Below are 16,492 nucleotides of genomic sequence, written 5' to 3' on the forward strand. Positions count from 1 at the left end.
CTGGGGTGCACTCCTTGCGCGTGGGGCTCCCCTATGCGGGGACACCCCTGCACGGGGACACCCCTGCGTGGCAGGGCACTCCTTGCGCGCATCAGCATTGCGCATGGGATAGCTCCACATGGGTCAAGGAGGCCCGGGGTTTGAACCGCGGACCTCCCATGTGGTAGGTGGACGCCCTAACCAGTGGGCCAAGTCTGCTTCCCTGTATTGTTTTTAAAGAATAGATTGGGAAGTGGATATGGCTCAAGCAATTGAGTTCCTGCCTGCCACGTGGGAGGTCCCAGGCTCAGCTCCCAGTGCCTCCCAAAGAAGACCAGCGAGACAGAGCGCTGACTCGAGGGTAGGGTGTGGTGAGCTGACACAACGAGATGACGCAACAAGAGACAGGAGGAATACATAATGAGAGATAGCAGGGAGTGGAGGTGACTCATACGATTAGGCACCCACCTCCCACATCAGAGGTCCCAGGTTCGGTTCCCGGTGCCTCCCCGCCCCCCCCCAAAAAAAAGACCAGCACCCAATAAGCAGACAAAGCAGATGCACACAAATAAAATAAATCTTTAAATTAAAAAAAAAAAAGAATACATTGGTGGAGGATCACATGGATAAGAGACATCAGCGAGAAAGCAATGGCAGTAGTCGGGGCGAGAGAAATGGATAGTTCTTCAGACCGTGGAAATGATGGTGAAGGAGGGCACTTACTCAAGAGCTATGATTTAGAAAGCAGAACGACCGGACCCGGGTGGTGAGTTAGGAATGGACGTGAGGAATGAGGGGGAGTCGGCTGACTTCCAGGGGGACTGGCCTCGGGGAGCAGCGGCGGTCGAGGGTGGAATGGACGAGGGTAAATGGTCGTGCTCGGCGGTCAGGAGAGGCAGCAGGTGACCTGCGGGGGCGCAGTGCTGGGGCGGGGGCTCCGGAGGCCGGGAGAGCTGGGGCGGGGGAGAACGCCAGGAGTCTGCCGGCTGCTGAGCGGGGCTGGGGGCCCTTCAGAAGGGCCCGTCTGGCTTACGGGGCGCGCGGCGCTGGAGAGCCACCCGCAGGCCCGAGGCCGCGAGGCTCGTGTGGCCGGGACGGCGGCGGCGGCGCGGGCTGCGGGCTGGGCACAGCCGTGTGGATCCCGATTCTCCACCTCCCCCGTGAGGAACGAGGGCCCTGGGCGGGCGCCTGCTCTCAGCTCCCTGGGAACGAGGACGTGCACCTGGCAGGCACGGGAGCAGCCGGCGCGGCAGGGAGCAGGCGTCCACGTCGGGCAGCGGCGCGCCGCGCGGCCTCCCCCGCCTTCTCCCCGTCTCTCTCTCCACGTCCTTGGTCCCTCAGTGCCTTTCCCCTTTTCCCGGCTGCTCTCCTTGTGGGAATTGCATGAAGAAATAAGCATGCCGGGGGCACACCGACATGGTGCAGGGAGGCCCGCTTACTTGGGGCTGGGGGAACGGAACCGAGGGGAGCTTCGCGTTTCCGCTTTTGGGGCGCACCAGTTAGATGCAGCTCCTCACTCTAGCGATCCGTGGTGCGTCCTACAAAGACAGCAAACCAGGCGACTCCAGCGATGGGCCTGCTAGCGTTGGGTGCCTGGCAGGATTGCAAAGAAGGAAGCTTTATCTTTGGCATGTGCCTTTCTTCTTTTTCATCTACTGATACCTCATTTATTTATTCATTTAATCATTAATTTGTTCAAGAAATATGTACTGCATATTTACCGTTCCTCAGGCACTGAGCTAGTTTTCCCCTCTAGCAACTGTCATTTGGGCCTTTCACAACCCGAAAGCACCTTCCCCTCCATAACGCAATCAAAAACAATTCCTTGAGGGATGCTGATTACATGTTTATTTAAATAATATTTACCAATAGATGTATAGTAATAATGACCATAGCTAACTGTAATATGCCAAGTTCTCTCCTTCGCACTTTATAAGGATGAATACATTCACTCCTCACAGCACCCTATGAACTAAGTACAATTCTCATCTCCATTTTAAAGAAAGCTTAGACGGGAAGTTTAAGTACCTTCTCAGCAGGGAGGCGGCAGAGGCAGGACCCCCACAAGGGGCCTCGTCCAAGCCAGTGTTTCTAACCTGCCCACCTTCGCCTACCTGAGGCTCAGGTGAGGAGGGAAGAGGTGCTTCATTTCCACGGGGCTCTATTACGCTCTTATTGGTTGAAATTCGCATTCCGCTTCAACTGACCCTTTTGTTCTTATCATTAGGAATGTGGTGGTTTTCAGGTGGGGTTATTCCATTGGTACCGAATTTTATACACACATGAAAGAAAGTCAAATTCTATTTATGACTCTAATTTGAGGAAAAACCTCTTTACAGTCATTGATGATAATTAGAGTATAAAATATTTAAATTCCTGGACATGGTCCACCTCATTTAAGCTGATAAGCTACTCAGAGAAGAGGACAGAGCTGTTTGTGGGTTCTCAGGGAGAATGAGAAAACATAAAGGTGGGTGATATGTCATTTCTCTTGAATTGGAAATTAGAAGAAATATTCATGAAACTTTTATAATCAGCATCCCGCTGGAGATTAAAAACAGTGGATTGCTTTTTAATTTTTTTCTGGAGAGGTGGGAAAAAAGTGGATGAAACAAATAGTATACAATCCCTAAGATGTTCTGTTCAACAGAAGAGGAAACAACTGCAAGTTATTGTTTTAGCTAGCAGTGCAGTTTTAATCTCTAAGCATGGGTAGGAGAAAGTACCCTTTTTTGTTATAGCTCTCCTTTAGTAATTTCATTCATTCTTACAGTTTCACTCTCATTTTCATTCATATTCTTTCACTTGATTTTTATTCATTCTTTCACTCATTCATTTACATACCTATTGATATGTATATATATATATTTCAATGTCATCTACAAGCCATAAATTGTTTCAGGAGCAGTGCATAGGACAGTAAATAAAAGAAGCGATAGTCCTAACCCACAGAGTTTATAGTCTAAAGAGGACAGACGTAGTAGGTAGGGAAAATCAGTTAACATACGAGTGAAGAAGAAAAATGGAGACAATTTATATAAAAAATAAAACTGGGGGAAGTGGATGTGGCTCAAGCAGTTGGGCACCTGCCTACCACATGGGAGGTCCAGGGTTCGGTTCCTGGAGCCTCCTAAAGAAGATGAGCAGGACAGTGAGCTGACTCGATGGGCTGGTGCAACAAGATGATGCAATGAGATGATGCAACAAAGAGACCCAATGAGGAAACACAATGAGAGACAAACAAGCAGGGAGCAGAGGTGGCTCAAGTGATTGAGTGCCTCCCTCTCCCATGGGAGGCCCCAGGTTCGGTTCCCAGTGCCCCCTAAAAAGAAGACAAGCACACAAAGAATGGATTCAGAGAGCACACAGTGAGTGCAAACAATGGGGGGTTGGGAGAACTAAATATACAGTTATATACAACTGGAAAGAATGAAAAAGTCCTGAAATCTAGATAGGGTTTGACAAATGAATATGGTAAGGACCTCCGGACTAAGCAGATAGAGTAAATTAGAGGGAAAGTAAAAAAGGAACACCTGCCATGTCTAAACAAGGGGATGAGGAGCAAAGGGCTGGAGGAAGGGGCAAGAAGAGAGTGCTGTTTGGAAGCAGAGGAAACAGATTAAGTACAGATCATTTTGGGTTTTGAATACCATGAATACAAAGAATTTTTTAAAATTCTTCAGCTACTTAACTCCTCAAAATATTTATACTATTTTTGTATTAAACTTCTAAGGGATTGTGTGTTTGTGTGTCTGTGTGATGTGCCATTTTAGGTTGCCTGGAGAAATGTGTCTTTTTTTTTTTTAAAGATTTATTTTTATTTATTTATTTCTCTCCCCTCCCCCCACCCTGGTTGTCTGTTCTCTGTGTCTATTTGCTGTGTCTTCTTTATCTGCTTCTGTTGTTGTCAGCGGCACAGGAATCTGTGTTTCTTTTTGTTGCGTCATCTTGTGTCAGCTCTCCGTGTGTGCGGCGCCATTCCTGGGCAGGCTGCAGTTTGTGTCGCACTAGGCAGCTCTCCTTACGGGGTGCACTCCTTGTGTGTGGGGCTCCCCTACGCGGGGGACACCCCTGCGTGGCACGGCACTCCTTGCGCGCATCAGCACTGCGCATGGGCCAGCTCCACACGGGTCAAGGAGGCCCGGGGTCTGAACCACAGACCTCCCATGTGGTAGACGGAAGCTCTAACCACTGGGCCAAGTCCACTTCCCATGTCCCTTATTAAGAGCATATTTTGTTACAGAAAATATATGTGTCTACTTTGACTACATGAACCTCATTTATCTAAACCCCACCTAAACAGATCTTGAAAACTTGTTCTGCATTGTGCAACCACAGGGCCTGTAGCCTAACCAAGGGATTTTGACACTTACTTCTTAGTCTTTGTCACTCTGGAATTACTAACAACTGCATGTTGAGAAGGTCCATTATATTAAATTCCCAATAAGATGTCACGCCATCGTAGGACTTCTTTTTCCTATACGTTATGTGAGTCCTGAGACAATTCTGTAGTTTTATACATTTTATGCTAGTTTCAATTTTGGTAATTAAGTTTAACATATAAAACTTAAATATAGTAAAATATATTGATATACATATGGTAATCAATTTATAGGGATAAATTAATGATATAGCCAAATCCATATTACGTAATGAGTAACAATATTTCATTGCATCATTGCTGCATAATCTGTTTTATAGCTATTAAATCACACAAAAACACACAAGGCAAGGACATCACCATGTGATTGGAAAGTTAAGGAGTCCAGTGATCGTTGGCCAGCCAGAGCAGCTACTGGCCTGGGAGGAAGCAAGCCTTTCAGCCTCTCAAATGCTTCTAATTAAAGACGTTATGGTGTTGCACTGGCATTGGAGACTGATACACTTGGGTTCCAGTTCTGACTCTGAAATTTCTTAGCTGTGCAAACATGGACAAGAGACCATGAGGAGGGACTTCACTAACATGGTGACCTAAGACATCCCTCGAAAAACCTCCCCAGAGGTTCAGCAAGTAAAGGGATAAAACTCACTTGCTTACAAATCTGGAGGACAGTAGTGACTGGGAGAAGGACTCCACAAATGCTGAATCAAAGAACAAGGAAAATATCAGGTAGGAAGTTCTGCCCGGTCACTCCCTCTTCCTCGCTCAGTCCTGCGCAGTCTGAGAGTTGCGCAGAGGCAGCAGCCCAGATCCCTCCCACCTTGCACTGGGGACAGTGGCAATAGAACCTCATGCATATCCAGGCGCAGAAACCCAAGCCCACAAAAATCCAGGGTGGAACACAGGGCACTGAGGAGGGGAAAAGAGAGAGAGAGAGAAAGAGACCCTGGTAAAACTGTGGCTAGAAAGTGCTGCACTCATTTAATCCAGTTTCTATTGACTTGACCACCTAAACACAAAGCAGATTTTTCTGGAGTGATCCACCTTTCTGGATTGACCCCGCTGGCTACCTGGGGTGGGAGAGCCAATTGGGGAAGAAACTGGAGGCATAAAAGCCTCATACTGAGGAAAGATGGGGGTGGGGGGTTGGCTAAACTGAATTGCTGTGAGACAGGATCATCCCAGGACTGAAAAGAGTAAGGAAAACAGGGCACTACATGAGGGAGAGAATTTAAAAATCATATGAGCCAGGCAGAAAATTCTCACAAAAACAAACATAACAGATCAAGCTTCCTGGAGAAGGAAGAAAGAAAAGGAAGTTTTCTCCTGGAGATTTCTCATCAGAAACTATGGAAGTGAGAAGGCAGTGGTATGACATAATTAAGGTACAGAAAGAGAAAAACTGCTAGTCAATATTCTCTCAAATCATCTGACAAAACTCTCCTTGTAAGGATGAGGTCCAGTTAAAAATATTCACAGATAAACAGAAACAGAGAGTTCATGCACAGGAGACCTGCCCTATGAGAACTACTAAAGGAGTTCTACAGGTTGAAAGGAAAAGAAGAGAGAGTGGCTTGGGGTAGTGTGAAGAAATGAAGATCATCAGGGATAACTAAAAGGGTAAATGCAAAACACAATATATTGAATGTAACATTTTTTAAAAATAAAGAAAAATTAAAAAAAAAAACAAAAAACAATATATTGTTTCCTCAGTATAAACTCTACTGTTTAATTCCTATAAGAGTCAGAATACAATTGAATAAGGAGGCATATTTCCTGATATGGACATGCAAAATATGAACTGGTAAGTGGGACAAAAACAACATAAAGAGGGAAAACAGAGGGATATTAGAGCAGAGAACATGTATGCTACTGAAGCCAGGTTGGTATCTTTTCAAATTAGTAGGTTACAGATGTAGGATGTGTACTACAAACCCCTGGGTGACCACAAAGAAAATAATGAAAACTATACACAGAAACAGAAATGAGGAAGGCATTAATCAGATACATCACAAAATATCAACTATACAGAAAAGGAGTTTGCAATAAAGGGAAAGAGGGGCAAAAAAGATGTAACTTAAAAACCAAAGGACAAAATGGCTGAAGTAAGTACTGCCTTTAAAGTAATTACACTGAATGTTAAGGGATTAAATTCCCCAATCAAAAGACACAGAAGAGCTTTAAAAAAAACAAAAAGCACTGACCCAGTGATACGTTGTCTATAAGAGACTCAGCTTAGACCCAAACATGCAAGTAGGTTGAAAGTGAAAGGAGGGAAAAAGATATTCCATGCAAATAGTAACCATGAAAGAGTTGGGATAGCTATACTAATATTGGAAAAATAGACGTTAAGTCAAAAGCTGTTACTAGAGACAAAGAAGGATCTATGTATTAATAAAAGGGGCACTCCACCAAGAAGAAATAACAATCATAAATATTTATGTACCTAACCATGGTGCCCCAAAATTCATGAGGCAAACACTGACAAAACTGAAGAAATAGACACCTCTACAATAATAGTTGGAGATTTCAGTATACCACTCTTATCTATAAAAAAAGCATCTAAACAGTTGAATAAAGAAACAAAGAACTTGAGTAATATGATAAATGAGCCAGACCTAACAGACATATATAGAACATTACACCCCAAAACAGCAGGATATGAGCTCTTCTCAAGTGTACATGACTCTTTATCCAGGACAGACCATATGTTGGGCCACAAAACAAGTCTCCATAAATTCAAAAAGATTGAAATCATAAAAACCATAATGGAATGAAGCTGGAAATCAATAATAGGCAGAGAACAGGAAAGTCCACAAATACATGAAAGTTAAAGAACATATTCTTAAACAATCTGGGTCAAAGAAGAAATTGCAAGGGAAATCAATAAATTTCTTGAGACACATGAAAATGAGAACACAATATATAAAGACTTATGAGATGCAGTGAAGGCCAATGCTTATACTAAAAAAGAACAAGCTAAAAGCAAAGACTTAACTGCACACCTTGAAGAACTAGAAAAATAACAGCAAACTAAACTCAAAGCAAGCAGCAGGAAAGAAATAACAAAGGTTACAGCAGAAATAAATGAAATGGAGAATAAAAAAACAATAGAATGAACAAAACCAAAAGTTGGTTCTTTGAGAAGAGCAATCAAATTGACAAACCTTTAGCTAGACTGACAAAGAAGAGAGAAGATGCAAATAAATAAAATCAGAAATGCGGGGGGGGGGGGGGGGGGCATTATTACTGACCCCACAGAAATATGAAGGATCATAAGAGAAGACTATGAACAACTGTATGCCAACATATTCAACAACCTAGACGAAACACCATGATCAAGCGGGTTTCATCCCGGTTGTGCAAGGGTGGGCAACACAAGAAAAAACGCTTAAAACTCTGGAGTTTAAAACAATACTAACAACAACCAAAAAAGGCCTTAACTAATAATGAAAAGGAAGACAATGGAGTTGTATAGGCTTTGTAATAAAATAGTATTAGGTTCACATTTCAGCTTGGTAGCTAAGTGAGGTTGGTTGAGTTATTTAACCTACCTATACCTCACTTTCCTTTTCTATTAAATTTTGTGAAGATTTAATGAGTTCATATGCAATGTTTTTTGCCTTCTTGGTAAATAATAAACAATAGCTTTTACTTTTTCTCTGTTTGAGGGTGCTCATTTAATTGTCAAAGGACTGTAAGCTCCTTGGGAACTTATTTTATTTATTCCTAAAACCTAGCACAGGTGCCTGGCATAGGTAGGAACTTAATAAATAAGCGTGTTGCACTAATAAAGAAAAATGTACATCTAAGTGGCTATTTGGTGACTATTGTGCATAGTACTAAACAAGGTGTGTGCCACACAGTTTGTATGTATAGACTTCTATCCAACACAGTCATTTAAAGTATAATAGCAGGGCATTTCTCACCACTGGAATAATTTGTAATTCCTTTGATTAATCGAGTTTTCTTCTTGATTAAAGAATTCACAAGGAATCTTGAGCTCAAGTAACTGCAAATTGGACGAAGACTATATTACAATGTATTCACACAAAGCCACATTCTGATTTAGCTACATAGTGATTTTCACCATTAAGGACATCTTTTTCTCATTCACTTTCATTAACACAACTCTGGCTTATAAGAAGTAGATGCTTGATTTTGAAAATTTCACAATGCAACTGTAAAATAGCTCTGTCCTTGGTAATCAAGAAAGGCACCGATAATGAAGAAGGGATTTGTTTTTAATAAAAAATATTTTATATATTCACCTGAAAGTTCTCATGTGCAAACATTAGAATATACAACTCCAAAACATATTTGACATACTTAAATGTAAGACATACCTAAATGTATATCAGCAGGACTGCAAATACCCTGGCTTATGTGAAAGTAATTTATACTTCTAAATGAGAATAATTTTTGCCCTTTAAGTAATTATTTCAAGGGCATCATCTATAACAACGATTTAATCGCCTTTACCATCTTCTGTACATTTCAGAGGTGTGTAACTTTTTCTGGATTTGGGTTCCATTGTGTAACAGATTTTCCTAGGTTTACGGAATCAGAGATTATAATATGCTAAACCTACTGCCAAATATAAATTATACTTGGAACTAAAGCCACAAATAAAAAACTAACATCTTCAATTATACCTTTGCTGGCATACCAAAGTTTGACATGAAAACCAAATTACTGTGAAGGGAAAATCATTCTTATGCTAAACAAGTATAAGACTGGGTTGAGTTTCAATATAAATCATTCCTGTGATTATTCTAGGGGGATTTTTACACATTATCTTGTTTACAAGAACACACTATTTTAGACTCATGCTTGGCATAACACTATATGCTGTAGAAATTTAATGCAACATTTTCACATAATGCAGGTTAATTTCAAAGTTTAACAAAAAATGATGTACATTTTAAAATCAAGCTCCATAAATTTACAGTTTGACGAAGAGAATGAAAAAAAAGTGTGCAAATAACAAAAGTAAAAGTAGTTTGAAAATGGAAACATCCCTTCCTTCTCCTTTCCCCATCTATTCTTTGCTTTACTTAAATATGGCTACTTAGTTTCTCAATCTTTTTACATTTTATAAAGTCCACTGTAAAAATTGTAAAATAATGGTATACCCATTGGATGATTTTGGAAACAGTTAAATGCTACATAAATATAAAATCAAATACAGATTTTTTCCCCTCAAGTCAGAGGATATTGGTCCTGGAATATAACTCAGAAAATAAGTAGGTACAAAAATGCTCATGGAAAATTTGTTTCTCTTAGAACTTTAACATCTAATATTTAAATTACTGTGTATATAGTTTTTAATACAGAATTTTGAATATTCTTGAATTCTGTATATAATAAATGAGTCTTACTGTAGCTCATTGATATGATATACTAAATAAGGGCTTAATTAAAAACCTGACATTTTTGGCATCCTTTTCATCAAAGGGCATGAAAGCCTAAAAAGATAAAATATCAGGTCCTGAACTTTTTAATTTTGAAAATTATGGCTTGAAAACTATGCACATGTTTTAACTGAAGACTTTCCATTTTCTTATTATATCATTGAAAGTTAACTAATACCCTTGCCTCAGGTTTTCCCCCTTACATCAGTAATGTATAAAGTGAGCAAATGACTGCTCATGTAGAAGTTAAGACAGATGGATAATATTTTTCAAATTCAAGTTTTGGGTCCATGATTTTTCTTAAACCTTTAACAGCAGCTTCATTTTTAAAATGGGAACTAGTAGTAACTGACAAGGTGAATACATGAGCAGCTAACAATACTAAGGGGGAAACCTGAACAGGTGCTGATTATGATTTTATATCGCATTACTTACATGAAAAGGTTACATTTATCAGTGATTACAGATGTCCTAGCTAGCACAGCAGAACTGGAAATGACAAATGTTATCATGTTCCACAACAGTCATCGTGAATGACTTCAGGTCCTCAAACACCAAAAGAATCTAAGAATCACTGTCTCAGCACATACCATGGCTGTGTCTAAATATGCAAATAAAGCCCAACGCCACTAGAAAACAATCATTCACAGTTTTCCTGGTGGCACAGGCAGCAGGAAATTAAAGTGCCAGTCCTGGCTTTTGTACTTCCGATTCCAGGTCATACAAATTCATAAGATCCAGTTCGTGTGGATACTTTACAGTCTTTTCTGATTGTATTCAATAAACATTCAATTCACCTAACGCACAGTTCATTGCCCTTCTGACTGTTGCTAGAGGAACATCAGTGCTGAGTATGAGTGCCAAGCTGCCGGAAGATTTGCTAACTTTCCTGGCTCATTTTTAACCATGGACCAAAGCCCTTTCCACTTTGCACTTAATTAGTTTCTTGTAAACAAATAACCAGATAACATAAAAGCCATCATTATCTAAATTATTTTCTTTTCAAAATCTCACCTAACTCTTGCAGTTCAGTTAGATTTAAAGGATAGTAGAGGAAATACACTGAGCCAAGGAGTCAGGAGACCTGCCTTTGATCCCTGGACCTGCCCCTCTCTAAATCACAATTTGGGGCAAGTCTGGGTGTCAAATTTCTCAAAAGCATACTAGGAACAATAATATCTGCTTCAAAAGATTGCCAGGAAGATCAAAATGAGAGAATGTAAATGAAGATTTTAAATTATAAGGAGCTATTCCAACATGTCATTATTACGGTGATTTTGAAATTCCCTGTTTTTCTATTTCAGTACTGCAATTTTGAAAAAAAAAAATTTTAATGTGTCTGCCTTTGAGCACAAAAACAAGCAGAATATTTTTGGACAGAAGTTGCAATAGACACTGCTGCCAAGTAAAGTAACAGGCTGAGATAAACATTGTTTGGACACGCCTTTTCTGTATTGGCAATTATTTTTAAAATATAAGGGCTTATTAACAAATACATAAGAGTTTCATTAAAATTAATATTATGTGCTTGCATTAAGATGCTCAAAGTCTAAAATGAAATAATATGGCATTTTATACATGTATAGCCATGCTTCGTTCTTTCAACCACTGCCATTAAGGTAATGTTTTTGTCATATGGAAATTATTTGTCAAACTGCAGGCTGTTTTCTCTAGTTTAATTGGCCACTAGCAATGATGAACATGAATTCTAGTTATTAAATCTAATATTAACTATAAATGGACTGAAATGTCACTCCAACTTCTAATTTTATGGACCTGGTATCAATCCAAGCACTGCTCTTAAATTGTTCTCTCCCCAAGAGGTACTCCACATTAAGAGCGTCAGATACGTCTTAGACACACAGGAGATCTGGTGTTCATCATGAATTCACCTAGAAAATCCTGTTATGCAGGTGCATTAGGCTTTCGGTAGTAATTAATAAAGCCTTAATGACTAATCTTTACATAATGCATTTGTTTATTTTCTTCTGAAAAGTCTGATTGTATACTTGATGCTAAAATCTTATAAAACATTTCTTGCTGCCTCTTTTCTGTGCTTAGTTTAACACAATGCATGCATTATATAACAGTGTCTCTGAGCTCCTTATGGCCTTTATCTAAAATTAACTTCTAAAACATGTAAAATCAAATTTAGGATGCTTCATCTTCATTTTTGATTGTTTTCAGCACTGAGTCTTCTCCCAAAATTTTACATAGTTCATGGAGTCTCTGCTGCATTTTGGGAACTCCAGCTAGCTGAGCTTCTAGCTTTTGTTTTTCTTCACTCAGTGTTAAACGGATGGCAGTATCCAATTGTTCAAAGCGCCAACCGCCTTCACCATCAAACTGTAATAAATGAGTATGATACTTCCTGCAAAATAAAAATAAAATAATATCACTAGTAGTAGTTGTTAAAAGCCATTTCAGTGATGGGTTTATCATACTAATTGATAACCAAAGGCGAATTTTAAGCTGCCCATTTTACATGTGATTTGCAAGGATCCATCAAGAGGTTAAATACTGTGATTTTTTTTGAACCCCGAACTCATTAATCGATCCATAGAGAATCCATGTAGATGAGATGAAATTTACTTCATATTCTGGATGTATCTGAATTGCAGAGGAAGACGTGCTGTTGCACCTATTTAGTTCATCTCATTACCAGGTATGACTCCAGAATAAGTAACAAAGCTTACACAACAAGGGAGTAAGGAAAGGAAGCTGAGAGAAGAGTGTAAAAATTAGAAAGGTGATACAGAAAAGAAAAAAAAAAAACCTAAGGAAAATAAAGGAAATGTAAAAGCAATTCATTTATATACCGCCTTTTGGGAATGTTGTCTATAGAAGTAAGATGCTCTCAATTAAAAATAAATGAACACACACACGTTTTTAAAGGAAACTTCCATGGCATTTACAATGTAATCTCTTTGGTCATGGCTAGGTCCATGATTAGGAGCCTCAGGGAGGCACAGAGGCGGCTTGTCTTTTCCTAAGGGAGGCTGGGCTCAGGCACCAGTCCCTGGGACCCGTGGGGAACGTGGAGAGAGTGAAGCCGCAGCACTGATTCCGCACGGCTAAGCCACCCTAACTGTGCTACCCCGCGGAACCCGCCCTTGCTCTTACGTTTCCTCAGCTTTTTGACTTACAGGTTTTCTCCCACCTCTCTTCCTTTCAAGCTCTCACCTACATTATTTACCATGATCATTAAGCCTTTTTCTAGCAGTTCCAAGTTCTTTTTAAAAAAAACTGAGATATAATTCACATGCCATAACATTCAGTCTCTTAAAGTATACAATTCTGTGGTTATTGGCATATTCACAAAGCTGTGTACCCATCACCACTATCTAATTTCAGAACATTTTTACCATTCCGAACCAAAGGCGCCCTGCACACCCCGTTCTTTGCTCCCCTGAGCGCAAGGCACCCACTAAGCCACTTTCTGCCCCTGGATTTGTCTATTCTGGATCTTTTGTGTGAGTGGAACCATACAATATGTGGTCTTCGGGGACTGGAGTCTTTCACTTAGCACAATGTCTTCAAGGTACTTTCTATCTTTTTATGGCTGAATAATGTTACATTGTATGGAAATGCCACATTTTCTTTGTCCATTCATCAATGTATAAAATGGATGTGAGGCGGTGGACTTGGCCCAGTGGTTAGGGCGTCTGTCTACCACATGGGAGGTCTGCAGTTCAAACCCCGGGCCTCCTTGACCCGTGTGGAGCTGGCCCACGCGCAGTGCTGATGCGCACAAGGAGTGCTGTGCCACACAGGGGTGTTCCCACGTAGGGGTGCCCCACGTGCAAGGAGTGCGCCCCGTAAGGAGAGCCGCCCAGTGCGAAAGGAAGTGCAGCCTGCCCCAGGAACAGCACCGCACACACAGAGAGTTGACACAACAAGATTACACGACAAAAAGAAACACAGATTCCCACGCCGCTGACAATAGAAGCGGACAAAGAAGATGCAGCAAAATAGACACAGAGAACAGACAACTGGGGGGGGGGGGAAGGGGAGAGAAATAAATAAGTCTTAAAAAAAAAAAGGAAATGGATGTGAAATCTAAATTTGGTTAAACTATGCTTAAAAGAGTAAAAACATTCAAACTGAAGGTTGATGTTCATGTGTTTTATAACATGGGAAAGAGAAAGTCTTTTCCACATACTCTATCTAATTATGTTTAGGTCCATGAGACTTCCAAAAATTTGACCAAAACAAGATGACACCTTCCCAAAATTAAATTGAAAACAATGCATTTATTTGACATGGGAAGAATATAAAAATGCTGCTATTAAAATAAGAAAGCTAAAATAAATAAAAGTATTGGAAAAACAAAAGAAGGATGTTCACACAATGAGAAGGAAAAATTAAAGGTAAAAAATCCATTTTATTTCATTTTCACTTCTTCCTGGGCTTAACTAGCCTTGGATCTATAACCAGGAGCACTTTAGAATGAGTGGCTGAGATCTTGGTCACACTCCACCTTCAACGTACAATGAAGGGAAGGCTCGTCACTCTGCTCTTACAACATTATCTGATTTCTATATGGGAAGAGGAAACAATGTAGTAGTTCATGTTCTGAGATCCAAAGGTGTATTCTATATTACAAGCCAGAATAATATTTCAGAGTTTAACAGAGGCATAAAGGAAAATTATTTTAACTGAGGCTTATTGGAGATCATCTACTATAGCCTTCCTTCACAAACAGGGTAAAGCATAGGAGAGTGACAATTATCAAGCCATGATTTTACCCAAGAAGCAAATAACCTAATAAGGTTCTACAACATTTTTTTTTTTACTTCTCCATATATTGGTACTGATTTTAATCTTTACAACCAATCGTTACCCATTTTTTTTTTGTCAAAGGGAAAAATATAATACATCTCTCCCCACTTCTGAAACTTTTTCAGGGAGAATAAGAATTTTATTGAAGGGAAAAGATAATCAGAAATGATAGATTCCTACACTCTAAAATGGCTAAACAAATTCACATAGCAGAAATAATATGATTTTAAATTTTATGGAAAAATATACTATGGGCAGCTGTAATAAAAATGTGTCATTTCTTGTTTCAAGATATAGTAATGAAATTCTGTTATTTGCTTAAAAAATATTTCTTCAGTTGAGAAAACAACAGTTTAAATACCTCTCTAGATAACCTGATTAAGGAACTGAATAACAGGGTAGCAAAATAAACCTATTGAGAGAAGTCAGAAGAATACCAGGAGTAAGAGATAACTCCATGTTTCTAATACCCAACATGTGATCGATCAGGGAGCCTGTCTGGAAATGACTGGCCCACTCTAGGAGGGGCTCACGAGTTCTCTTGGCCTGGTTCTACGTCATGTCGGATGCAGAGGATTTACAGGCAAATGTCATAATTGTCTCAAAGATGCAGGTCTTGTTGGCCAGGGAAGAATCAGAGAAATCACAGTCATTGATCCAGACCCTATCTCAACTGGACTAGAACCAAGCTGGGGCGAGATTAGCAAGTCAGCGCCCTATGACCCAAGATGCCACTTAATTTCTTCAAGACAGAGAGATAGAACACAGAGTTCATACAAAGGGCCACTTTGTGAAATGCTCTGTTTTCAGGCCAACTAACAGAGGGTGGAAATTCTAAAATATCTGAATGTTGGGATGGAATATGAGAATAGAGTATCTTCTCAAAAGAAATGGAATTCAAGCAGAAGAGTCAAAACATTTCGAACAACAAAGAACCATCTGAACCAAATATTCAGATTTCCTATAATTACAAAGTACGTGTTCTCTATAAGGTGAAAGGTCCAGAGAGGCTTCAAGGATTAATGCAAAGTTTGCATTCCAGTCTAAGTTTAAAGCCATGTACATGAGGAAAGCTTTACACTTGGGATTTATCAGCCACCAGTCACAGATCGCTGCAGACGAGGGAAAGGAGGTTTGCGAGTTCCCTGAGAAATAAGAGGGCAAAGCAAGAAGGCTCAGCAACAGTTACGAATACACCAAAAGCAAACAAGACCTTGTTAATGAAATAGAATACACGAGTAGAGAAAGGAAATGGAACGGAGTGTGCATGAAAAAGTTTTCTTGATGGTTTTGAGGAGATGCATTTTGAGTTTTTAAAGTAGAACAGTGTACTGTAGCACAGAGTGTGTGATCATAGGAAGTTACTTAACTTTTCTAGTTCTCAGTTTCTTAATGTAAAATGTGTATAATTAGACTAACTATACCCCATAGGGTTGTTGTAAAGCTTACATCAGATGAGCCTGTAATACAAAATGGATACTAAATCTGCCTTTTTAACTATTACTATGATGATGGATCAATGTAAAAAGTGGAACAGTAAAAATAGTATCATATTTCAAAAGTGAAAATCCATTAGGTTATACGGATTATTATTTATAAAATATTTTGGCTCATTTTTTCCAAAAACAAAATTTAAAACAAGCTTTTATTCTGTTTTTCTCCAAACTCATCACTTGGGAGATTATCAAGTTGTGGCATTTGTTCTTCCTGAATTTCAGACAAAGTACTGAAAGAATGATGCAAATATATACAAACACATTCTTTCTTAGTAGATGCTATGGATTTGTTATTCTGAATACTTTCAGTTTAAAAAAAATCAGTGAAAAATTATGCTAAATTTTTAAACAATACATTAACTTCATGATATTAGGTTTGGGATATTTAGCCTATTTGGTGTGTAACTTAAAAGAAATACGGGTGGAAAACAGGTGAGATA

At 39.7% G+C, this 16,492-nt stretch overlaps 1 protein-coding gene across 1 annotated transcript in view; it reads right to left on the reverse strand.

Moving 5' to 3' along the window:
- Positions 1–8,586: 8,586 nt before the first annotated feature.
- ABCD2 (ATP binding cassette subfamily D member 2) overlaps positions 8,587–16,492 on the reverse strand; it is a 75,227-nt gene continuing 67,321 nt past the window's right edge. The window contains exon 10 of the mRNA XM_004471254.4: positions 8,587–12,145. Within this exon, the coding sequence (XP_004471311.2) occupies positions 11,926–12,145 (220 nt within the window). The 3' untranslated portion in view covers positions 8,587–11,925. The remainder of the gene's footprint in view (positions 12,146–16,492) is intronic.

The sequence above is a fragment of the Dasypus novemcinctus genome, chromosome 12 (assembly GCF_030445035.2).
Source record: "Dasypus novemcinctus isolate mDasNov1 chromosome 12, mDasNov1.1.hap2, whole genome shotgun sequence".
NCBI lineage: Eukaryota > Metazoa > Chordata > Mammalia > Cingulata > Dasypodidae > Dasypus > Dasypus novemcinctus.